This window comes from Suncus etruscus, chromosome 11 (genome assembly GCF_024139225.1).
Source record: "Suncus etruscus isolate mSunEtr1 chromosome 11, mSunEtr1.pri.cur, whole genome shotgun sequence".
NCBI classification, from domain to species: domain Eukaryota; kingdom Metazoa; phylum Chordata; class Mammalia; order Eulipotyphla; family Soricidae; genus Suncus; species Suncus etruscus.
Window position 1 is genome coordinate 9,563,013 of NC_064858.1, and position 24,654 is coordinate 9,587,666.

General features: G+C 48.7%; 1 protein-coding gene across 1 annotated transcript in view; it reads right to left on the reverse strand.

Moving 5' to 3' along the window:
• The window catches only part of AKAP13 (A-kinase anchoring protein 13), a 102,539-nt gene that overhangs the window by 7,956 nt on the left and 69,929 nt on the right, over positions 1–24,654 (reverse strand). The window contains exons 9-22 of the mRNA XM_049783243.1: positions 23,671–24,044; positions 22,377–22,430; positions 20,165–20,230; positions 18,361–18,556; positions 14,186–14,294; positions 12,944–12,986; positions 11,879–12,011; positions 5,483–5,657; positions 3,622–3,689; positions 2,569–2,635; positions 1,912–2,044; positions 1,212–1,324; positions 658–804; positions 193–443 (exon numbers count right to left, since the gene is read on the reverse strand). Of these exons, the coding sequence (XP_049639200.1) occupies positions 193–443; positions 658–804; positions 1,212–1,324; positions 1,912–2,044; positions 2,569–2,635; positions 3,622–3,689; positions 5,483–5,657; positions 11,879–12,011; positions 12,944–12,986; positions 14,186–14,294; positions 18,361–18,556; positions 20,165–20,230; positions 22,377–22,430; positions 23,671–24,044 (1,929 nt within the window). The remainder of the gene's footprint in view (positions 1–192; positions 444–657; positions 805–1,211; positions 1,325–1,911; positions 2,045–2,568; positions 2,636–3,621; positions 3,690–5,482; positions 5,658–11,878; positions 12,012–12,943; positions 12,987–14,185; positions 14,295–18,360; positions 18,557–20,164; positions 20,231–22,376; positions 22,431–23,670; positions 24,045–24,654) is intronic.

The following is a 24,654-nucleotide window of genomic DNA, read 5'->3' on the forward strand; positions in this document are numbered from 1 at the left end:
AAAATCATGACAATGGCACTGTTCTGCAGACACACTCCCAATCCCTGAACTGTGGCTTCCAACAGTGGCTCCTAGACCTAGTCAGTAAAGCCACAGTGCATTGTTTCTAAAGCAAAGGGAAGGAAGCACCAGCATGCTGCAGAAGCTCATGCTAACTTACACAGAAGAAAAGCAAGCTCCACAGCCACTCACCTGACAGACCAGGACATCGCCTATCCTCCTGATGAGGAAGTTCCTATCACTTCTGTCCACCAGTGACTCCTTCCTGCGTTCCAGGATCCTGTGCAGAAACTGACTGTGGATGCTGATGAGCTCATCCAGGCAGGGGAAGAGTTGTTCCACTGTCTGCTGCTCAAACAGCAGCTCCGTCATCATGCCGCGGCTGTACACATCGTTCATGATCTTCAGCGTGCGGATGTGATGCAGCTCAGTCTGCATCAGCTCTGTGGGGGGACAGGCCTTGTGACCAGGTTTCCCCTGCCAGCCTCCCCGGGTCAAAGGCAAGTGAGAGGGGAACTCGGGCCTGCGAGCACCCCACTCAACGGAAATAAGAGATGTCACAAGGTGAGAGAAAGAAACAGAAATAAGATCAGGCTACAACTGTAAATGTGGAATGGGTGCAAAGAAGGTTTAGCAGAGAACACAGAAGAATCTCACCATATATCACTTCTTGCCGCTTCACCACCTCCTTCTTCTGCTGCTTCAGAAACTTGCTGTCCACAGTACGGCTCCAGGACTCTGCCTCCAGCTGCTTCGACTCAGCCTCAAAGTCCCCCATCAGCTGTCCCTCGTTCATGTCTGTCCCTACTCCTCAGAAGAGCACACAAATCAGATGGTCAGCACAGAACAGGAGGCTTGGGAGAGGCCAAAGACCCCCTTAGAGGTTCCCACCCTCAGCCCAGGGCTCTGGAGAGCAGCGAGACATGAACGGGCTGTGGTTGAGTGTGTCCATTTCACCACCATCACTAGAACTAAGACATGGTCCCAGTGAGCAGGAAGGTGACGGGGCCCAGCTGACGGTCTCTGAAGCAGCTCAGAATTGAGCACTGCCCGCCTCTAGTCTGACTACACTCAACTTCATGAGACTCCTGATGGACATGGTGGAACCATGAAGGCTCCAATCACCAGTGCACAAGATATCACAGGTTCTTCAGGGAACTTGGGGGGCTTTGTGAGGACATATCCTGCCGTCCCAGTACCAGCCCTCTCACCCTCATCCGTCAGGGACTCTGTGGACTCATTGACTTTACTGATCTTGTTGAGTGAGTCTGTGGAATGTGACAGAAATTTCCAGGTGGTCGATATGTTCTCATCATTGCCAACTCTGGAACAAAATGGTGCAAGAAGTCAAGAATGTTCCACTGCAGGTAGGGCTCAGAGCTCACTTCTGGCTCTACTCAGGGATCATTCCCAGAGGGGGCCTAGGCCAGCCATGTGCAAGGCAGGAGCCTGAGTCACTGTCTTCTATCCAGCGTCCTTTACTGAAGCATCCCTCTAAGCCAGGTGAGGGCCATGGGGCTCTACCACCCACCTTACAACCAGCAACAACATCAGCAGCCTATGCTACTGGGTGACAGCAAAGCTCAGGCAGGTATGGGCCTTGACAACCTCCAGAGTAACCCCAACAGGAGTCAGTTTAAAGGAGGGGAGAGCCCTATCATGCTGAATTCCCTGAGCAAGTGGAGGGAAGAATGGAAACAGATTTCCAGAGGGAGCCAACCCAACATGGCTCCTTAGTCCAAGGAAACCCAAACAGAGCAGCCACCCCACACCAGGGTGGGCCCTCTTCTCCCTAGGGCCATTTTCTGTCTCATCTGGAGAGTCCAAACCAATCCACTAATGGCACTGAAAGGGTTCCTCTCAAGAAGGGCAGCATGAGCAGGGCCCAGAGGCACAGTGCAGCCCACTCACCCCGCAATGTTCTGAATGGAGATGCTTTTGGAGAGTGAGCCGCTCTGTTGAGAGCGTCGGTTCGTGAATAGGGCTGTGGCAGTCTCATCAGGCAGGAGGACGGCTGAGCGTGGACGCTCCTTGGACTGAGAGGCTGTGGAGGAGGAAGGGGAGAGGCTGTTGTGTGTCTCCCCTATTGGCCCAGGCCCAACTGTGTCTGAGCGACCACATCCTACTGTCTTCCTCAAATGCAGAGGATTGGAGAGATATAGGAGGCTCAGTGGAAAGTACTCGGGAGTGAGTTCCATAGGGCTCTGAAAACCAATAGGAGCTCAAGGTAAATAATCAACACTTCAGGGTATGGATGCCATCAGGAATGAAACAGTGAGAATGTGAGGTGCTGGGGGCTGGACATGGCAATGACAAGCCCTTTGAAAGTACAGTTTGGGGTCTCTCTCTCTCTCTCAGGACGGGCTCTGGTAAAGTGGAAGATCACTCCCAGCCTGCACACAGGGCAGGAGCATTGCCCCTCACACCAAAATATAATTCTAGAAGCTTCAGAACACTAAGCTCTGAGGCTGCAGTCTCCTCAGTCTTCCTTGCCCGGCCCTAAGCAGTTCAACTGTGGGTTCAGGGTCTCAGACAGAACTGGGGGTGGGAGGATCAGGGGTTACTCACACTTATTTCTCATGATGACTGTGGGCAGTGACGAAGTGTCCTGGGCCTGCAGACTCCCTCGGGGCTGCTAGTAGAAAGAGAACACGGGATCACACTGAAGCAGGGCAACAGCTGAGATCCTCCCACCTTCCCATTCAGAGTTGTAGCCCTGGACTGTCCCACAGCTAAGATGTGGTCTGGGAGCTAATGGCCCACAAGGCCATGGGGTCAGCAGGACTCAGGTGTCAAGACACCATTCCAGGACCAACCCACAGGCCAGGCTCTCCCACAAAGTGAGCAGTCACCTGCCATAGGGGTCAGGCACACCCTCTGACACACTTGTTGAGACATGGATGCCAGTGTAATTTGTGTTAATGAAGCCACATCCAGGTGGGAGGCCCCAGAGAGACACCAGCGTGCAAGAGTCACATGTACTCTGAGAAGGGGGTGGAGACAGAACTGAGCAAGGGGAGGTCAATCCACGTGCCAGACATGAGAAATGCGACTTGAGACAGCACAGTTTTAAAGAACTGATTCAGTGGCCCTGAAAAACAAGGTTCTGCAGGCCCACTCCAGCCTCTGTGCCTAGTAGTCAGCTCTTGGTGGTCAGCTCCTCTCAGGAGCACTCAGAGGAATGGGCCTCACTTTAGTGGGGGCAGTGTGCAGGGCTAGCCCAAGAACCTGGAACTGGGCCTCCTATGGAGTGAGCTGAGGAAACTACCAGCGAGCAGAAAGCCCAGGACCTAAGCGGGGGCTAAGCTGAGCCACACTGTGGGCAACCAGTCTCACAGCACCCCAAGGAGCTGCCAGGACTGAGGCCCAGACTGATGACCCCACCGCAGCCATCCTACAAGTGGATGTAGATTGGAGCTGTCAGATGTGTTCACTCCCCATCCCCCAATCCCAACCACATTAGTTACTTGTTGCTTCATAGTAAAATACCTGTGTCATTTCTCTGGCCTCAAAGCTGGTACCAGAAGATTCAAAGAAACAAACCCAGGACCCCACTTTTGCCTCAAAGTCCAGAGGGGGTCATCCCACCCCTGCAGCTCAGGACAGATGAGAATGTCCTACCTTCATTTTCACCTTCGCACAAGAGGCCAGACTTTCTCGGCAGCCTTTATGGACCAAAGCACCACAACCTGAAAGAAACGCAAGCCAGGGCCATGAGCAAGCACAGACCTGCAGAGTCTCCACTCTCAAACGGGGCTCAAGTGCCAACCTGCAGGCCTATGGCACTGCATGGAGGAGGACACTTCTGATGAACAGAACAAGAAGTCCAGCGCTTGTCCGGCAGGAAACAGAGGGACCACTCAAAGAGCCAGAGCGAGTGTCTGGGTGTCAGCCAATAACAAACCAGCCCCGGAAGCCCTAACTGGTGGGTCCCAAAGACAGTGATCCCTGACCTTAGCACTGTCCATTCAGAAAAGAAATCACTGGCCCCCACTGCAAATGTGCCCATGCAAATTCTCCACAACTGCACAGAGGGGGCCCCTGCCAGGCTCAAGCTGTTGTGAACTCATTCAGAGAAGAGGAAATGGAGGTAGTTGGAGGACATGTCCTGCACACCCATCCTAGCAGGGCAGCCCAGCCAGCTTGGAATCCAGGACCATGGGCAATGAGTACAGATAGAAACCCGAATCCCAGCCCGCTAAGTCTCCCTTCCACACACAGCACAGGTCTCCAAGGCCACCCTGGGCCCTTCTACCTCTGAGATCCCACAACTTCATGCCTGGGGAGTCTACCAGGGCAGCCGCTGAGGCACCTCATCAGAGCCCTCAGCCACCCATAGACACAAGAAGGAACCTGCTTGCAGCAGCTTTTCAAGTGAGCCCATAGCCAGCTGATGCTCTGAGGAATTCCCATGCAGACCTCATGACTAGAGATGACCATTTCTGGACAGCCTTAAGGACCAGGTCACAGCACTGGCCTGAATCCAGCCCGCAGGGATACTAATGTTGTATCGAGGATTTAGGGACCACAGCCCCACCATTAACCCAAGGCAGAGGTTATAGCTGTGTCTCTCTGCTCTGCTTTGCTCTGCCCAATAAACATTTACAGAGAAGATGAGAAGTGCAGCAACTCTAACACAGTCTGACATTCCCAGCCACAACCCACAGTGCACTGCTGACAGAGATCAAAGACCAAGCAATTCTCTGAGCAAGATTTCCGACTCACAGAAGCAATCTGCTTTCATTTCCAAAGTTCTTCAGAAAGGGCCCTACACAGTGGTTTACGGGAACTGAGCTGGCCCTGAGAAGAGTCCTCTGAACTTCAAAGCCAACAGTCCAACCTTCAACCTTTTCCACTACTAGCTGGCAACAGACCAAAGAACAGGCAAACTCGGCAAGCAGAAACTCTTGGTCTTATGCCGCACAGCTTCTGCCTCTGACCCTCTGGGTCTTGGGGAACGGCTGGAATCTCCATATTTTTCTTTCAACAGAGAAAGGCACACTCAAAGACTAGCTCCACTGCCTAAAAGTTATTCCCCCCCCACACACACACACTTTCAGGGTTGCACAGAGAGGGCTTCCTGCAACGCTTCACAGAGATGGACCAGCAGGAGGCAGACCTTATTAGGAGCACTCTGGAGTGAACCCAGAGGATGTGCAGACACCCCACTCTCAGCCCCGTTGCGGGAGGAGCCAGTGGGGGCAGTACTCTTGGCTGTTTCCAGGGGGCAGGCTGGGGAATCTCCTCCACAGAGAAAGGCTACAACTCTATGGGTTCCACCAACCTAGAAAATCAGCCCAAACACAAACAAAGCCCTCACAGATGGCCACAAAACCCATGGAAATGCCAACACACATGACACAGCTCTCCCTGCAGCTTCGGGCTGAGTGATGTGCAATAATCCTATATAGAATCACTGGCAAATGACTGCTGGGGAAGGAGCCAGGGTGTGACCAAAGCTCCTGGCAGGAGAAGTGCTTACCTGCACAGGTGTAGGCCTCTTTGGTGCTGAAAGACTTGGTGCACTGGCTGCAGCTGATGGGCCCCACAATGGGGATGGAGCTAAACGTGTGGCCATTGACTGTCTTCTTGTCCTTCTCTTTCTCTTTCACATCCTTCTCCTTCTCCTTGATCTTCTCTTTCTCCTTTTCCTTCTCCTGACAAAGAAAAGAGTCCAGTTAGCCTGGGGCCCAAAGGCCTTCTCTGGTCACCCAGCCGGCTCTGGTCAAGGGTGGTTAGCAAATGCTCTGGACCAAACAAAGTTGGGCACGGGAGTGGGCCAGCAAGAGCCCACCAAATGGACACCAAATGGAGCATTTCCCTTTCACAACGAGGATCCAGGAGTAACAGTTCTCAGGAGGGCAGTCTCGCCATCACCAACTTTAGCCTCCCATGTTTCAGGGGGTAACAAGAGCTGTTGTAATCTAAAAACTCCCCACAAGAGGGTGCAAGGTACAGACCCCAGCACCCCACACCCAGGACAGGCTCCTATCTGCCCAGTGCTCTGCCACCCTGTCGCTGAAGATGGCACCATGACTCGCTCTCCTGGTAGTTACTAGCTCAAAGGAAGTACTAGTCCCTTTCTCCAGTAAGCATGTGGGGCAATTAAGGCTTTGAGAAATTGGGGTGCCTGTGTTAGTCTGGTCTGGAACCCACTGAAGTCCAGAGTGTTCCTCCTGCAACTAACTACAAACCACTAGGAAGCAGAGGGACCCCATCCTCAGAGCCCTGACTGGACCACAGCAGCTCAGATCTGCAAACCCAGATCTGCCAGGTCTGTTCATTAACAAGTCCCAGCAACAAAGAGCCAAACTGCTACACTTCATCTATCAAAAGTAACTGGAGGAGAAGAGAGAAAAACAAAGTACTTTTTACTTCACAAAGCAGGAAATCACACTGGGTGAGTTTTAGTAACCACAAAATACATCCAACTAATAAAAAATAACCAATAAACGAAACTCAACCTTTTAAAATAAAATTTCCTTCTTTTGACTTAAATTTTGCTGAAAACTTCTCCAGGTACAAAAGCATTCAACTGAAAAACTGTTGACATTTTGCTCTGAAAAACTAAAGCCATAACCCAAGTTTAAAAACAAATAAATAAAAATGCTGTGGCAGAAGAGATAGATTGCTGTGCACACAGTCAGGCCAGGTTAAATTGAAGCACTCTAAATGATTCCTTGAACCCAGCCAGGAGCAATTTTTGAGCACAGTCAGAAGTCAGCGCTAGGGGCCGGAGAGATAGCATGGAGGTAAAGCATTTGTCTTGCATGCAGAAGGTCGGTGGTTCGAATCCCGGCATCCCATATGGTCCCCCAAATCTGCCAGGAGCGATTTCTGAGTGTAGAGCCAGGAGGCCAGGAGGCCAGGAGTAACCCCTGAGTGCTGCCGGGTGTGACCCAAAAAACAAAAATAAAAAAAAGAAAGAAAAAAGTCAGCCTGAGCACTGCTGGGTGTGGCCTTGAACCAAAGAAATCAAAAGTGTATGGTAGCCACCGTCTCTCCACCTTCATGAAGCTCTTCCAACATAAAGTCTGATCGGACTATATGATATCCTGGCCTTTGTGAGGGCCCCACCCAGCTCCTCCCAGGACAGCACACAGACCCCACAACATTGCAATATGGCCATCGAAACTCTTACCTCCCCATGCTTTCCTCCTATGAAGTGGACTGTGATGAGGGGGATGTCAGGAAACCGGCCCCATCTCACCGACATAGCTGAACCCCATGCCAGGAAGTGCGCCCACAGGAGGAGGGGTACATGCCAGCAGGGCAGGGCACAGTAGCTGGGGCTGCAGCTCAGAGCAATCCAACCAAAGGAGGAAGCAGAGAGGGTTGAGCAAGGGAGGGAGGGCAGCTGAACTGCGGTGCTCTGAAGACACTTCACTCTTTGCTGCCGCTTAACTCTTTGCTGCCGGTACTCACAGCCAACCATCCAAGGAGACACAAGAAGGGCCCCAGCACTAAGTAGGTATCAAGGACCCAGTGAGGTACAGGGAGGGCAGAGGCTACTGTTAAGGCCAGGAGCTATGGGATATATCCTTGTTCCTTAAAAGGAGCCTCACTTGCCAAATTCCTAAGAAGCCTTGCAGGGCGTGAGTGGTCAGTGAAGATGCTACTGCATGCTGGGAAGAGAAGGATGTGGGCTGGCAACAGGAAGGGGCCAAGAGAAAGGACTGTGCACTTTCAGGTGGGAAAAGACCACTAAAAATCAAAAAAGAGAAACCTGTTTACGACTCCCAAATCAAAGTAAAATTGGAGAGATCAGGGACTGGCCACTGATCCCAGTTTGCTGGCAATCGACAATGAGTGGATGTCTAACCAGAGGCGCTTCTTGCAGACACAGTCTCTCCCCAGCACCCTGGAGACATTTTCCTACAGAGACCACAGGAACCATCATCTAGGGCTGAGGGTCACGTTTGTAGCCATGCAGAAACTTAACCCCTGCACTCCAAATATGTCCACCACCAGGTGAAATGTGTGTCAGGAAGACTCTGAAACCCTCTCAGGGCACTTCATGGAAAAAAAAAACCAAAGTGACACAAGGGTAGGAGGGGGCGAGTGTCAGAGGTGAACTTCTCTACAGCACACCAATGATGATCAGACTAGGCAGGAAACAGCCAGAGATCTAGAAGTCACTGAGTGTAGAAAGCAGAAACTGTGTCTTCCTGTTATACTTCCTGTTCCATGTCTTCCCCTTGAAAATCCATCCACCCAGCTCTGGAATAGCAAGCTAGTCATCTACTATAAGATGACACCCAGCTATTAAACAAAAACAAAAACAATGGCATTCCCCTTTCCTTTTTCTGTTAAATATCCTTGATATGTAAAATCCCACCTAAATCACTCTGCTCTGCCCCACCCAGTTGGATTTTGTACTGGGGTAATTAAAAAAGTCTGTTTTGGCTTGGCACCCACAGACAACACTATGAGGGAGAAGTCACCGACCCCATGACTCTCCTGACCAACTTTGTTTATTAATTCTTCGCCGCTACCCTGCTTCTTCAGACTTGTCTGTGTGAGGATTAGAAATAAGGTGCCTGGGTGATCTCACAAACTGTGGTTTTGTTTTGTTTTTTTAAACAACTGGCACTTGAACAGTGACCCAGGATCCAGGGACCTGAGAAGACCCCAACAATGGTGAACTAGTTGATCCTGGTGAACTCCTTGAACTGAGTGTACAGTGCCCTTCACCAGAACATTGGTGCATATGGCCCCCATTTTGAACAGCTTCATGTTGCTCTGGTCTGGTCTGGTAGCTCAGCTGCCCTATCATCCATAGTAGTGAAGACCCCTCAGGTGGGATAGAAGCACACAGTGAAGGGGAGAGAGAAGAAGACTCTGAGTAGCATCCCCAAGGTCCACCGTCTTTCTTCTGCCAAAGGTGCTTTGTAGGAGGACCTCAGCCCCCAACCTGCAGCAGCTTATTGAGGTCACTGATGGGATAGAAGCTAAAGAGAAAGTCCCACTGGAGTGGAACCAACAGCAGGAAGATGAACAGGTCCCCTCCACCAAGATTCCAGTCCAGGAACTGAAGGCCTTTCCGTCCCAGATGACCTCAGCGACCTTCTACAGAAGGAGAAGATGGAGAATCCAAGCAGTCAAAGATATCCAAATTCTTTCAGAATTTCTTGCAACTTGCTTCTAGGTTAATCTCTCAATCCTATTTGCATCATTATACTGCTGGATAAACTGTGTGTTCTGGTTAAACTGTTTGTTATATCTGTATAGATTTTTGTTTTTTTGTTTTTTGGTTGTTTTTTTTTTGTTTTTTGGGGGCCACACCCGTTTGATGCTCAGGGGTTACTCCTGGCTAAGCGCTGAGAAATTGCGTCTGGTTTGGGGGGACCATTTGGGACACCTGGGGATGGAATGGCAGTCCTTCCTTGGCTAGCACTTGCAAGGCAGACCATTTTACCTCTAGCGCCACCTCGCCAGCCCCCACCTGTATAGATCTTAATGCTATTCTTATTCTATGACCCACTGCCAACAGATAATTTTGTATCCAACTTTAGTGATTTAATATTAGTTTGCACAATTCCCAAAAATGTATAATGTTGTTAGATTTTAATAGTTCTCAGCTATCCTAGTGTTTCCCAACTGTTCTGATGTTAGATTGTATATATTATATAGCAACTTATTCTCAAATTATGTCTGTAAAAGTGTTCTAATGTCTTTGTCCTTAGAAATTGGTGGGAAAGGACTTGGATACTATAGACTCTTATAGTACTCATTACAAAAACTTATTTTCAAACTGTTTATATATCTACGGAAATGTTCTTGTGATTTTGTTTAGAGAAGTTTATGAAAAGGAACTTGGATGTTCTAGACTTGTATTACAGAGCTCAGTATAAGAATGTTTAAGAATTTTTCATTTAAATGTATCTGCAGAAAGGTTCTAATGTTTATGATTCAGAGAAGTCTATGAAAAAATTGTGATATGTATAAGACAAGGATATGAAAAAGCTGATTGTTTTGAGAATATATGTATGCACAATCTGATCTCTGATGCTTTTATAGCCAGTTTTTACTGTACCAATGCAAAATAACAACCACTTTTAAAAAGTTCTGATCTGGGGTTCCAGCCTCTGACTGAGAATAGTAAAACAAAACTTACAGTCTTTCTAAAAATATTGTTTTGTTTTGTTTTACACAGAATGGGTGGAATTTTAAGATGATACCCAACTATTAACCCAAAACAAAGGCATTCTCCATCTTCTTCTTTCTGTTAAATCTACTTTGACATGTAAAAGCCCACCTGGATCACTCTGCCCTGTTTCACCATACTGAATTTTGTTCTGGGATAACTGAAGTCAGTTCTGGCTGGGGGATCAGAGACAACACCACAAGGGTGAAGCCACTGACCGCATGACTCTCCTGACTATCTTGCTTTATTAATTCTTCACGGCTACCCTGCTTCTTCAGACTCGTCTCTGTGGGGGTTAGAAATACAGTGCCCAAGTGATCTCATAAACTTTTGTAACCTACCAACTTCCCAAGAACAAGTACAGGGACACTGCACAACCTTCCACACAGGTACATTCCTGTGAATGCCTGGGGCAGGAAAGAAAACGGCTGCTGCCATGTGGTACTGGGGGCTCTCCTAATTCTTTAAGAATCTTTATCAGAGGCTACAGGAAGCTCCATAAGCTGAGAACTGTTGGGAGCATTTCTGAGCACTGAGACAGATGTAGCCTCAAGCACAACCAGGTTTGCCCCTCCCCTCATAAAAAGAAAAAGGAGCCAAAAAAGGGTGAGAATAGTGATCTATCTTTTGGAAATCACTGCCATCTTTTCCACTTACTCACCAGCAGAGAAGAGCGGCAGCTGGCCCAGTATCTCCAGGACATGGGGGCAAGTATCTAGAATCAAACACTCTGGCCTGCAGGTGCTGCATTTACAGGGGATTGCCGGGGTCTTGGCTATACTCTATTGTGGTTGCCCTGTTGTCTATTATCACTGAACACAGAGGAAAGCCAAGTCTTCTTTTTTTGTTTGTCTTTAGGCCAAACCCAACAAAGCTTAGGGCTTACTCCTGACTCTGCACTCCAGATTGCTCCTGGCAGGCTCAGGGAACCATATGGGATTCTGGGAATAGAACCCAGATCTAACCCAGGTCGGCAGCAAGGCAATGCAAGGCATGCAAGACCCTACCACAGTGCTATCACTCCAGCCCCAAAAGCCAAATCTTCTAAAGGAGGCTCAAGAACAAATTTCTTGACTAGAGCTAGTAACCCCTAGGGCTCTCAAAATGCCTCAGACTATGAAGCTATTACAACGCTGGGTTCCAGGCAGGTCTCTTTCTGAGAGCACTGCAGAGGGGCACGATTAACACCAAGGCAGGAGGCACGAAGCCACACTGTGAGGACATGTAGGCCCCCAAAGTCCAGATCCTAAAGCCACCCACATCTGAAAGAGGAAAGTGTGTGACTGCACAGAACTCAGTCACTATGATCAAGGAGTTCAGAGGCCAAGGGGTCAGGGGACATCACCTCTACTCCCAATGTTGCCAACACACAAACGACCTTCTCGAGGCCCTGCTAGCAGACCCTGGCCCTCTGCAGTTACTCCAAGACCAGACCTGCCAGTGCTCAGGGAGCATTCCTGATGATGCCTGGAGACCGTATGGGGTGCCAGATTCAAACCAGGTCAAGAGTCTTATCTCCTGATCACCTCTCTTTGACCTCTTAGCCCAAATATGAGTATTTTTATTTCTGAAGCCTCCTAATAATGACCCTTTAGTCCTTACATGTTGACTGAAGTGCACATGTGCACGCACACACACTCACATACACAAAGCACTCACCATTGCTCTCTATCAGATACTGAGGGAGAGTGTCTGTGCTAGGTACCTGCCCACAGACCCTCTTGCACTTACCCGGCTCTTCTTGCTACTTGACATCTTGTTCTTGATATAGCTGAAAGTGCGGCTGACTTTGGTCCCACTCTTTCCTTCCAAGTCTTTCTTGGAGGGGCTTGGTGGCAAGAAATTGTAGTTTTCTTCTGTTATGCTAAAGAAAAAGCAAGAGTGATTGTTTATAAGAACACAGCTATTAACAAGTGGGAGGTCACCTTCTCTCCAGCCGCAGTGTGTTCCAGGGGCTATTCCCAACATGATGCTTGATGGATCACGTGGTGTTCCAGGAACCAAATCCAAAGCCCCACATGTAAAAGTGCATCTGAAGAGGCCTTGTGAGTGAGCAGAAGAAGCAGTCTTCTCAGGGAAAGTGTGATAACAGGCACAAGAAGAGCCGGGTAAGTGCAAAAGGGTCTGTGGGCAGGTACCTAACATAGACACTCTCAGAAAAAGTGTGATAACAGGCAAAGTGCTGATTCCAGAATGAGAAAGCCCAAAGCACGAAGAACATTCTGATAGATGGGAGGCCTCTGCTCGGAGGACGGCCAACAAATAGCATTTGCTTCCACCAAACTGTGAATCTTGCTGGGTGCATGCAGAGGACTTTAAAAATATATAGAGTCAGGACAGAAAGTTGCTGCCTGCTGTCAAGCAGAAAAGTGAGTCTTCCATGGACAGAGCTGCATGTTGCATCCATGAGTCTGGAAGAAACCCTTGAGCTGAGATGCTGCAGCACCACATGTACAAATGCACACACATGCACCATGGATTAGGAAACAAGAAGAACCTCAACTAGGGATGAAATGATCCATAAAGTTCGGGAAGTCTAACAGGACATTATCCCCTGGAATAAAGGTAAACAGTAGTCTGTGTGTTTAGTATGATGGGAATAAAAGTGGAAAACTATTGCGGAGATTCATTTTAAAAGATAAAGCCTTGTAAGATTCCACTTCTAACCCTTAGCCCACATACACAAGAAACAATCTGAAGAGTTCAAAAACAATCATTTCCTTATTGAAGACAAGACAGTTGGGATCTCCTCCCCTTCATCTTGGACAAGGAACATAGCAAAAGGATAGGACCTACCTCTCGGTCAGATTGGCACTGGTGATGTGGAAAGGCCGTGAATCTAGAAACAAAAGGGCAGAGAGTTACACCAGCAGATGAAATGTCTGAAAAGCTCATGGCTACATGGACGGATCCAGAAGAAAGTGGGAGAGTTGGGGCCCAGAACCTCTCTGAGAGGTCCGGAGGAAAAATGAAACGGGAAAAACTCAAATTAGGGGTGGGGAAAAAGGTCATTGAAAAACAGCCACCCAGATGAAAGTAAATGAACCCCAAATCAACAACATGGGGTTAATGTTCAAAAACACATGGAACAAAATCAATCCCTGTCCCAAGAACCCTCAGCTCAAACTGGTCCCTCCTGGAAGGGAGCCCCACCCCACCACCACAGCAGATCCAAGGTAGAGCTGCTGCCTGTCCACTTCCCACCCAGAAAACCATCCCAAAAAGCAGTGGTCCTCAAACTATGGCCCTCGGGCCACATATTGTATTTGTATCTATTTTGTTTCTTCATTGCAAAATAAGATATATGCAGTGTGCATAAGAATTCGTTCATAAGTTTTGTTTTTACTATAGTCAGACCCTCCAATGGTCTGAGGGACAGTAAATTGGCCCCTGTTTAAAACGTTTGAGGACCCTTGCCAAAAAGCCATCCTCTCTGCCCAGTTCCTTGCATTCCCTTAGGGGCACTGGGCAACGCCCTAATTTTCCCACCACTCTAACGGGTTCCTGCTCCACAGACACACCACATCCTGCCTACACACAGAGACCATAGTCCTCACCTACAATCTCAGGCTGTAACCACCATGGGCAGACACCAGTATTGTCAGAGTAAAAGGAAACAACTGTTCCCAGAGACTATACTGCCTTTCCTGGTCCACTGTCATGCACTGATTCCAGGGTGCCTGAACATCCCACTTCCAGCCCTGCCTCTGTGAGAGCCCACAGGTGGGCTTCACTCATGAATCCATCTCTTTCCAGGCCCCAAAGTGAGGTTGTAAAGATGTGTGTGCCAGGTGTGGTCCTGGGGAGAAAGGGATTTAATGAGGTCATGAGAGTTAAAGGAGAAGAGGAGGAAGTGGAGAAGGACAAGGAGATGGGGAAGAGGAGAAATAGGAGGGAAAGAGGAGGGGGAGGAAGCCCCAATGAACTTCGTCCCATCTTTCCAGGAGGGCCAAGAAAGTTGGAGGAGATGCACAGGTGTCCAGACGAGGAAGGGTATGGAAAGGGCAGAAACAATCACTTGGAAAGGCAGATACTCACTGTCCAGCCCAGGATGGCTGATTGTCATCAAGGAGATGGATTTAGTCAAAGGAGAAGAAATGGCTGATGTACAGTAATTGAATCCCTGCGGTTTAGGTCTGTGACAGGCCTGTGAAGGACAAAGTGAGAGAGATTCTCAGTCCATGTTCTTGGGCCTGGCCCCTGGCACCTTCCCCCACTGCCCAACCCCCGAGAAGCACATGGTGTGGGCAAAGACACCCCATGCACAGTCTACCTCATACCAGCAGTACCCCAGTTCCACCATCACGCACTGTCAGTGGAGGGAAGAGGGAGCTTCATATAATGATCACACACAACTGTTTGCCAACAACAAAACTCAGCATAACATTTGCAGTGATTATGCAGTGAAATATGGTCCTCCACTTCAGAGAAAAAAAAGCTTTTCAGACCCGAGTTTTCCCATCAGACAAAAGGGATAAATGAGTATCCAGCCGACAGGGGATTCTGTGAAATGACACAACATTTCCTACATACTATGTGCTTGGCAAACAGCAGCTGAAAGCATGCAGAGATACATAATTACAGGCAATCCTGAAGCATATATAATCCCCATTCTTTGTAGACGGAACTATCCCTTGGAGAAATTTAGGAGGGTGTCAGCGACTAAAGCTGGCCTTAAAGACCTGGGAAATGAGACATCAGCAGAAAGTGGTCTGAGATGACCAGTAAAGTGCCCAAGCACCTGGGGAGAAGCCAAGCCTCCTGCTGCCTGAACATCAGATGGCTCCACCCCAGAGCTACCCAAGTGGCATCCCAACTCTGGGGCCTGAACAGTTGAGGGCAGGGCAAGTAGGGCTCTGGGAGACAATGCTGGTTCCTTTACAGAAGGGAGAGTTCTGGGGGACCCTGCTGGTTTCCCTATAGAAGGGAGAGTTCTGGGGGACCCTGCTGGTTTCCCTATAGGAGAGTTCTGGGGGATGCTGCTGGTTTCTTTACAGAAGCAGAGTTCTGAAGGTGTGGGGTTGATTTCTTTTCTAAAAAAGGTGGTAGGGCCGATATGTTAAGGAGCCTCAGTTCAGTAGGACAGCTGAAACATGGTCTAATATAGCCTCTCTGGATCAGGAAACCCACTGTCCGTGCCCCTGCAGCAATGCCCCCAAAGGGTGGGTGACCAGGTGGGATGGCATCTGGTTGCACAAGGTGCTCCCCCTGAGTTCAGGGAGCATGCCCCATAACTGCAGTTAACCTTAGTGACCAGAAACCTTTTCCTGTAGTGGCAGGCCAAGGCCACCACCTCCTATGCCTTGACTGTGTGGAGGGGAAGCGGTGACATCACCACTAGGGAGAAGCCGCCTCAGCCCTCCAGAGTTCCAGAGTGTTTGCAGCTTCCTCCACATGTCACTGTGGAGTCTGACAAACATTTGCTGTGTCTTGGCTACGAAGATAGGTCTGAAAAGTGACCTCTGAACAACAGAGTCCATCCACCAGGACTGGCCACAAGCATTGACAACTTGGCCAATTCCGAGATCCTAGCAACTCAAAGAGCCACACTTCGGCTGCACACAGGGCTCCCAAAAACCTAGGCAAAGGCAATTTCCATACAGGGGGTGCACAGGAATGTTGAGAAAGAGGAAGGGCATTTCCAGAAAGCACCCGTGTGCTTAGCGTCACTGACTACAGAAGCAGTTCATCAGGTCTGGGAAAGCATCCCGTGGACATTAGTCAGGTCTTCACAGCCTCATTAAAACTCCCACCACAAAGCCCTGGAAGGAATCAGCACAATAAGCAAACAGACACCTGGAATTCAGCTCCTCAAACTGTCAGCTAGGAGGTGAAATCCAGAAGGATAAAGCTGTTCACAAACCCACACTTCCTGACACTACCCCTGGCCTTACAAGTAGTTTCCAAGGGTGTCTCCATAGTCAAATGCAATTTATTTTTTTGTTTGTTTGTTTGTTTGCTTTGGCTTTTGGGTCACACCCGGCAGTGTTCAGGGGTTACTCCTGGCTTCACGCTCAGAAATCGCTCCTGGCAGGCTCGGGGGACCATGTGGAATGCTGGGATTCGAATCAATGACCTTCTGCATGAAAGGCAAATGCCTTACCTCCATGCTATCTCTCTGGCCCCACAATTTATTTTTTAAGACAGACTCTCTAGAAGTCACTAAATCTAAGCAATGTCTCTCCGCTCCCCTTCCTTCTCTGCTACATGAGGCTACATGAGGCTACAGAAGCCCAAATCAGTGCCTTCAGCACACCTATTTCATGCCACCTTACTCTTCTGGACATTTTCTAAAGTATTAGGCCAAGTGACTACAGTCCTGTGGGTCAGCCCTCAGAGCAAGGTTCACTCAGTGGGGTCCAAGGAGGAGGTGCTAACTGCAATGTAGAAAATGATGCAGCCACACTACATTTCCTAAGTAATACTGTAAATCTTGGTACCTAAAAATATTTTTGTGGGGCTGGAGAAATAGCACAGCGGTAGGGCGTTTGCTGTGCAAGCAGCTAATCCAGAATAAATGGTGGTTCAAATCCCAGCATCCCGTATGGTCTCCCAAGCCTGCCAGGAGTGACTTCTGAGTGCAGAGGCAGGAGTAGCCCCGAGCACTGCTGGGTGTGACCCAAAGACCAAAAAATAAAATAAAATAAAATAAAATAAAATAAAATAAAATAAAATAAAATAAAATAATAAAATAAAATAAAATAAAATGCAGAAAACAGGGGTAGAGGCAGGAAGTAACAACAGTTTTCCTACTTTGAACTTGATTTTCCTTGGGGCTAAATTCTCTAGGCCTTCACTGAGCCTAGTAAAACTCATACAAGGTCAAAAGTCCTACCCAATCTTAAGTGGTGTCACGCAGACAGCTTAGCTTGTTTGAATGCCTCGTTTGGGAGCATAGGCCCCAAATTTCCTCTCTAAAATTAATCTAGAGTCTACTGTCCCCAAGCAGAAAGGAAGAGGGGCTGATCAAAGCAGAAAATTCCTACTCCCAACTCAAACTCCCCAGGGTATGAGAGTGGAACATGCAAATGAGGGGACTGGGAGGATAAGAAGGAAGAAAAGGCAGTTTCATGGGTTGACAAGAAAACTCTGGACCTTCAAGACAGAAGTTTCCAGAGTGATGATTGTTGGACTAATATCCTATTCAGGATATGCTTGTTATTCATTGGTCAAAAGCACTGTTGGATAGAAGCTCCTTTTGGATTGGTGCCTTAGACCATCTGTTCTTCAACACAGGTTGTGGTCTGGCATGCTTCCTAATAAAAAACCCTAAAGATCCGGGTCTCAGGGAAAGACTGCTTAGGTTTCAGTTGTCCACCACTGAGCTATCTGCTTCTTAGGAGTGAAAGGCTTGCGTGTGGAAGTTCCTGTACCTGTTTTATCCCCTTAACCATGTGTGGATTATTTCCTGTGTCAGTGTTTGCTTCCAGACCTTCATCTCCAATGCCCTGGGATTGGGGCATGTGGCTTCCACTAGTGACAGTGGCAGGCAATGAGCAATCTCTAGATAAATACTAGGTAAATATATCTCTCTTTCTTTCTGACAGACACACACACACACATACACACACACACACACACACACACACACACACACACACACACACACACACACACACGCTTCCACTAGTGACAGTGGCAGGCAATGAGCGATCTCTAGATAAATACTAGGTAAATATATCTCTCTTCCTTCTCTCTCTCTTTCTGACAGAGACAGACAGACAGACAGACAGACAGACAGACACACACACACACTAGGTAAATATATCTCTCTTCCTTCTCTCTCTGATAGAGAGACACACACACACACACACACACACACACACACGCACACACACACACACACACACAAAGGAGTAGTTTCCTAACTAAGTCGATAAGCCAAAGATAAGAGGTGGTTTTTCTGAGAAGCAGAACCTTTTGTTAGTTACCATTTCAGAGCCCCTTAAATAATAAGAAAAACTAGTCATGTTTAGTACCTCACACATGCAAGACAAGTACTATACAGTTGAGCTACTATACTGACCCAAGCTATGACCTTAATGTCCACTGACATTTCCTTAGATGGGATATTTGCATCAATGCAGGGGACGCACCTCTCAATAACATTCAGAGACCTGCTCTGGCCCAACATGAGTGACTCATAACATGTAACCTGCCCTCCCTTGCGCCTTATCAAATGGTGTTTGGGGATAGTAACATTAATGCCTTACCTGGGACTCAAACACCTGCCTGTGTTCTCTCTGGCCTGACTCCAGGTCTTCTTCTGAAAGAGACCCCAGCGAGCCGCCCCGCTCCTCGCTGCTTAGAGGGTGCCGTAGGTCTGCGGTGTTGGCCGAACTGGCTTCCCGAGATGGACACGGCTTATTCCCGACACCAGCTCCTCCTGCTAGGCCTTCAAGACTGAAACTGAACAGAGCCTTAAATTTAATCCTTTGTGCTCTCCTCTGCCCTTTACTTTCCCATGTCCCCTGGCTAGCCCCCACTACCCAGACAGCATCCTGTGGCCTGCAGCCCACCTTTGCCTGTGGGGCCCAGTTGCAGAGACTGCTGAGCCCCCATTTCTCTAATTCGGGTGGTAGGGTCTTGTTTCCAAATGGCGTCACTCTACTGTAAGATGAGTTGTATGTATCTTACACACCCTCGGGTCACACGCCAGCCAGAATCTAAATTGTCTCATACCGGAGAATTACAGCCACGAGACCAGGAGACCAAGTGACTTTCAGGTGGAAAACCTAAGCACATCCCACATAAGGGTATGAGGCTTCCCATACCTCTATCTCTCTACCCCAAGAGGGATAATCCTTTCTGAGCATGACCATCTGGGCACAGGCCACGCCCTGACAAAAGCTGCTGAGCTGCTCATTTGAAAGTTTTTTCATTGTCCTCTTGCTTCTGATAAGGGACAAAATAGAGGCATTCTGAGGTCTCTGACCTGAAGTCCAGGCTCTGGAGTTTGCAGCAGCAATATCACTTTCTGTAGGGTGACTACACCATGCACTCTCTTAGAGGCAGTAAGCCAGGACTACTCACTGCTACAGCAAATCCTATAAAAACTTCTTTCCAGAAGGATCTGTACAGGAGCTGGGCTGGCTGAGCCATCACTGTCGAAGCCTGGCTCCCTCTGAGGGCAGCCAGAGCTTGTGCTCATCACCTCTGCGAAGGCACTGCAGTCCAGTTCTCGCACTAACCCAGAGGGCTTGTGTTTGTTTTTATGCTTCACAAATGACTTATTAGGAACTGAAAACCCAATTCTTTTGCTCTTATGGGTATACAAAACAATACTTTTTTTTTGGGGGGGGGCACACCCGGCAGTGCTCAGGGGTGACTCCTGGCTGTCTGCTCAGAAATAGCTCCTGGCAGGCACGGGGGACCATATGGGACACCGGGATTCGAACCAACCACTTTGGTCCTGGATCGGCTGTTTGCAAGGCAAACGCCACTGTGCTATCTCTTCGGGCCCAAAACAATACATTTTGTTTCCCTTATTGCCACCTGACAATGGACATCCTGAGTACATATAAACATCTCAGTAAAAGCTGCCCTAAATAGCAGCGATTAGAAGACAGGCACTTCAAGAAGAAAGTCAATTTGCTATTGAGAATGATTTGGAAAGACTGAGAAACCAGATCTATCCTTACCATAAAAACTCATCCTGAAAACTGTCTCATTATTAAATCTGGATGCTCAGTTCAGGAAAGAATGTGGAGAGGGGAGGAGGAGGAGAGACTGGGAGATTTTGAAACAACCCGAAAGTAAGAGCATCTGATTGCTTCCATGCTCTGCCATTGTTCCCTCATGATAGAACTCTGAGAATTCAGGATTTAAGATGGACCAGAAGGAAAGTGTAGTGGTCTACACCCCCTGTCCCCTGTGTAAAACAAAAGTGAGACAAAGAACCTTACCCCACAGCCCCCTGGGATCCGTGGGATGGGACCCACCCACACACTCAATTCTAGGACAGACAACTTCACCTGGAGCAGCTGCATACACTTAAACCCAGTGACAATACCATACCTTCTGTAATGAAAGTCAGTGCTCGGGGCAGCAGAAGGGGGCACGCCAGAAGGACACCAACTCAGACTAGGGGGTGACAGAAACAGAGAGAGAAGGAGGACACAGGAGTGGGTTATTGGGTTCAATGAAAGGAACACAGAGACAGATTTATATTATCTGAAAATGAGGAATGTAAAATATATTTAGAATTTAGTAAAAGGCTAGAAACCAGTGACATTTAAAATACTTATTCCATAGATGTCCCTTTAGACAACATGCTAGAAATGACCCTGTAAGGTAAAGACCTCAGGATAACATGTCAGACCTGACATCCAAGATTACACCTCAAATCAAACAAAAAGGGAGGGAACCCCACAGGCCTCCTCTTCTGGGTGCTCCAGGTACCCTGGCCTCACCCAGGGCCCATCTATCTTGCCCCTACTCCCACACCCCTCTTGCTGCCCTGCCCAGATCTTCCATTCCTAGTAATGGAAGGGCATGGAGTGGGGCCAGTAGTTCTGGCTATTCTAAAAATCCCTGTGGACCCAGGAGCATGCTGTGAAAGTGGCTCTCAAGTGACTCACTGGCCAGTAGAGTGTGGAGGTGGGGGAGGGGCTCTGCTAAAGGAAAGGAGAATGGACAGACAGAAGAGCAGAGGCCCCTGGCGACATGTGTACCTCACATCAGCCATAGATGGACACACAAAGCAACAATACCAAGTGCCCCATATCCAGAGGGGAAGCAAGACAGGGCCAAGCTAGAGGTTCCTGAGGCACACAAAGTTAGCAGGACACAGTGCACAGCTTGTGGGGCCCAGAGGCCCTTCTCTGAATCAGATACCTGCATCGCTGACTTCCTCACCTAACTAAGGTTCCTGCAAGCAGAGGTCACCCTTTCTCCTAGACAGCAAAAGGAGGAGTGGATGAGGAGAATGTGGGTCAGCCCTACTACCAAGGGTTCAGGAAGGAACTATGACCAGTCCAGCCGCTGGGTGACTCCTGAGAGTTCATCAGTTCCCTTGATTCCCTAATAAAATGGCTCCAGGGCTTCATTTGGAGTTTATAAAATAAAGTTCTAGGTATAGAGCAAACTCTCCCCTGCCCTTAGGCTTTCACATGCCCGACTTGGGGTAATCTAAGTTTTGCATCATCTGCTACTCCAGAGGTCTAAGGGGGAGATATGCAGGCCCTGTCCTGCCTGTGCTGTCACCCTATATCCATCATCCATCTCTGCTATTCTGAGAGGCTTGGCAGTTTTAACTCAAGTCAGTAGTATTTGGGGTTTTTTTGTTTTTATTTCTATTTTTTGATTAGACTGACTTTTGGGGTTAGAAATTACCTGAGCTTGAAACTGTCCTGAATTCCCTTTCAACTATTTGTCTGACAGAGATAATTTAGGGAGACTAAGAGTGCGGCTGCTGCCGGCTGCCTCTCACATACTGCTTGAAGGAGTCACTTCCTCAGGAGTGCAGGAAAGCCCAGCATTGGTTATTAAGGAACATGCTAGAAATATTCAAGGATACACACATCCCTAGGACCATAATAGGCATGACATGTATTTTTTTTTAATTCTCTATGACAGAACTTGGTGAGGTCTTATAAAAGAGATCTAAATATTAAAAAAAAAAAAAAAAAAAAGCTACAATCCAGGAAACTTGGAAAATAATTCAAATGGAAACCTTTTGCTCACTGGTGAAGGGATGGGTGTTAGGTGTTAGAAATACTGTAGGGCTGAAACTCAAGTATCAACAACTTTTTAACTATAGCTCATAGGGGCTGGAGTAATAGCACAGCAGTAGGGCATTTGCCTTGCATATAGACAATCCAGGACGAACCAGGGCTCAATCCCCGGCATCCCATATGGTCCCCTGAGTCTGCCAGGAGTGATTTCTGAGCTTAAAGCCAGGAGTAACCTGAGTGCCACTAGGTGTGGCCCAATAACCAAAAGCAACAGCCATCAGGTGTGGCCCAAAAAACCATAAAATTAAAATAAAATAAAATAAAATAAAATAAATATAACCATTCCTCTATGACCTAAGGCCACAGTGTTGGTGCAGCAGGATTCACATGAATCTATAACCGAATACTGGGTATCCTTTATACTACAGAGGAGACATCATCGCTGCCCAGGAGCCCCGGGATCTGCCTGAAGCAGACTGAGCACATTAAGCAGACAAGCAACTGTTAGCGTGCTCAGAGGCAGTAGGGTTAGTGTGTGGAACAGAATGCTGTACCTTCTCCTGTGAGAGGGGGGCCTCCTGACAATGTCTCCCAGAACTCGCAGGGAACTGAAAACGAAGGGGGAGAGGTCAGCATGGGGAAACAGTATAAAGCATGTGGCATCACCATGGCCAGAGGGAGAGCTGGCAGGGACGCAGCTGGGAAGAGGGCAGGGCTGAGTGGTGAGGGGTGCCAGGTTTAGATCCTGAGCCTCTGAACCTCTGTCCAGGGCAGAATGCTGTGCCCTCCTTGCTCTGAGGGCCTACCCAGGTGATGAAGAATAAGATTTAGAAAGACACAAGAGGATGGGGGGCTGCGGAGAGGGGAGAAAAGATTTTTCCACGACCCTAAAAGATCCTTCTGTGTGTAAACTTCATAGCACACTGAACATAGCTACTCCTACTAACATAGTCCAGTTACAGCAAGTGAAGGTATTACAGCTGAGGCCTTGACATAGGGTTCTGCCTGAGAGGGACATAGTATTGGCAGCCTGTATACCTGAGCTCTCCAGGTCCCTGGGCCAGTCATTTCCTCAAGCTTTCACTCCCTCCTCTGCTCCAGCATACACAGTTACACCATTCTGGGCTCTATCTTGGCACAGAGACCCAGAAGGATGCAAAGGAGAAAGGACAGACCATGAAACCAAACTGCTTTTCTCAGGACTGTCAATGGCTAACAAGGTGTCTGGTTAAGAAGTCCACTTGCTTCAGGAAGAGAATGCAGACTGCAGTAGGTTCCCCAATGTTCTGACATTTTTTTCTTTTATACTTAAATCGGTGTGAATGCTTATCCTCCAAAATATAGCAAAAAGATAACTAGGGATGGGAATGGAGCAAGAGAACCGTAAGTAAAGAGCTGGCCTTGCATGAGGCAGACTATCCTTGGCACCCCATATGGTTTCCTGAGCCCCAGAAGGAGCAATTCCTGAGTGCAGAGGCAGGAGGAAATTTCTGCAGAGTGGTGCGATTCCAAATGAAAACAAAGTGCTTGAAATATGGCCTCCCAGTAAGAGTTCTGACTTGAGGGCAGAGAACTGGGATCCAGGGCCTTGGGTACATCGAAACAAGAATCTGCACTGGAGGCCAGAGAAGGAATAAAGCCACTTGGCACAGGGAGGAGAGGGAAGTAGAAAAGGAGTCTGGAGGACTCAAGCTATTATGTAACATGGCCTGAGGAGGTGGGATATCCAGCACCTAAAAGGCAGGCCCAAAGAACATACTCAGGGACAGTGAATGTAACCGGACCCCACATACTTAGGGCCACAAGAACCGGAGCTGCAACAGTCTGACCAGATGGCCGCCCCCTCACCTGCGGTGGTTCATCTCAGCATCACTGGCTGCATTCTTCCCTGGTCCCCAGCTGTGCCTTCGAAAAGGGGACAGCGAGCGCATGGAGCCCCTGAGCACCGAGCGGGTGCTGGGTACTTCGGTGACACTGTCCGTCTCCTCCTCCTCCTCCAGGTTCCCAGAGCCCGCAGGGTCACTGACAATCTGAAGGCCTACAGCTCCTGCTTCGGGGCTGGTGGCACCATCCAAGCCAGGCTGGTCTCTGGGCCGGCTCCCATGTGCCAGGTGGGGCAGGGACACATCACTGCCCAGGGAAGAATGGCGGTCCAGGGAAGCAGAATCATCAGTGCATGAGCTGGACCCGGTAAGATCACAGCCCAGCTGCTCCTCTTCTGGCTACAAAGGAGAGAGATGAGAAAGGTGAGGACAGGCCATAGGTGAGGCTAGCTAGAAGGCTGCCCCAGAATCAAGAGCCAAGTAGCAGCCCTTGAGCCCCAGACCACAGCTGTGCCAGAGGTGCCCACCTCAGCCTCCAGTCTCACCAGAGGAAATGAACAGGAGCAGAGTCAGAGATGATCCTCTCCCAAACATGACCTCCCTCAGGCTAGTCCGAGCTGCCAACATCTCTGTCAGACAACACTGGCTAGACAAAAATCCTTAATGGGCCCATCAGCGTAGGGCCCATTTTCTCCACAAGCCCCAGAAACAGGACCAAGAGGCCAAGGAAGCAGAAACTAAGAGACCTATTGCTCCTTCTCATGCCATAAGTATTTTACTAAAACCAAGTGCACCTAGCAGAGTCAGTCTTGAACACCAATCCCTGACATATCAGCCCCACAGGCTGTGTGTAAACTGCTGCAGAGCCCTGTTCCTACTACTCGGCTCACCAAACACACCAAAACAGCACTCAGGAAGGGAGGTAAACTTCCGGCAGCCCTGGCCCAGCAGGATTGTCACTGTCATTTCACTTGGGTAGCACACACGGCACCCTTAGTCTCCTGCAGGG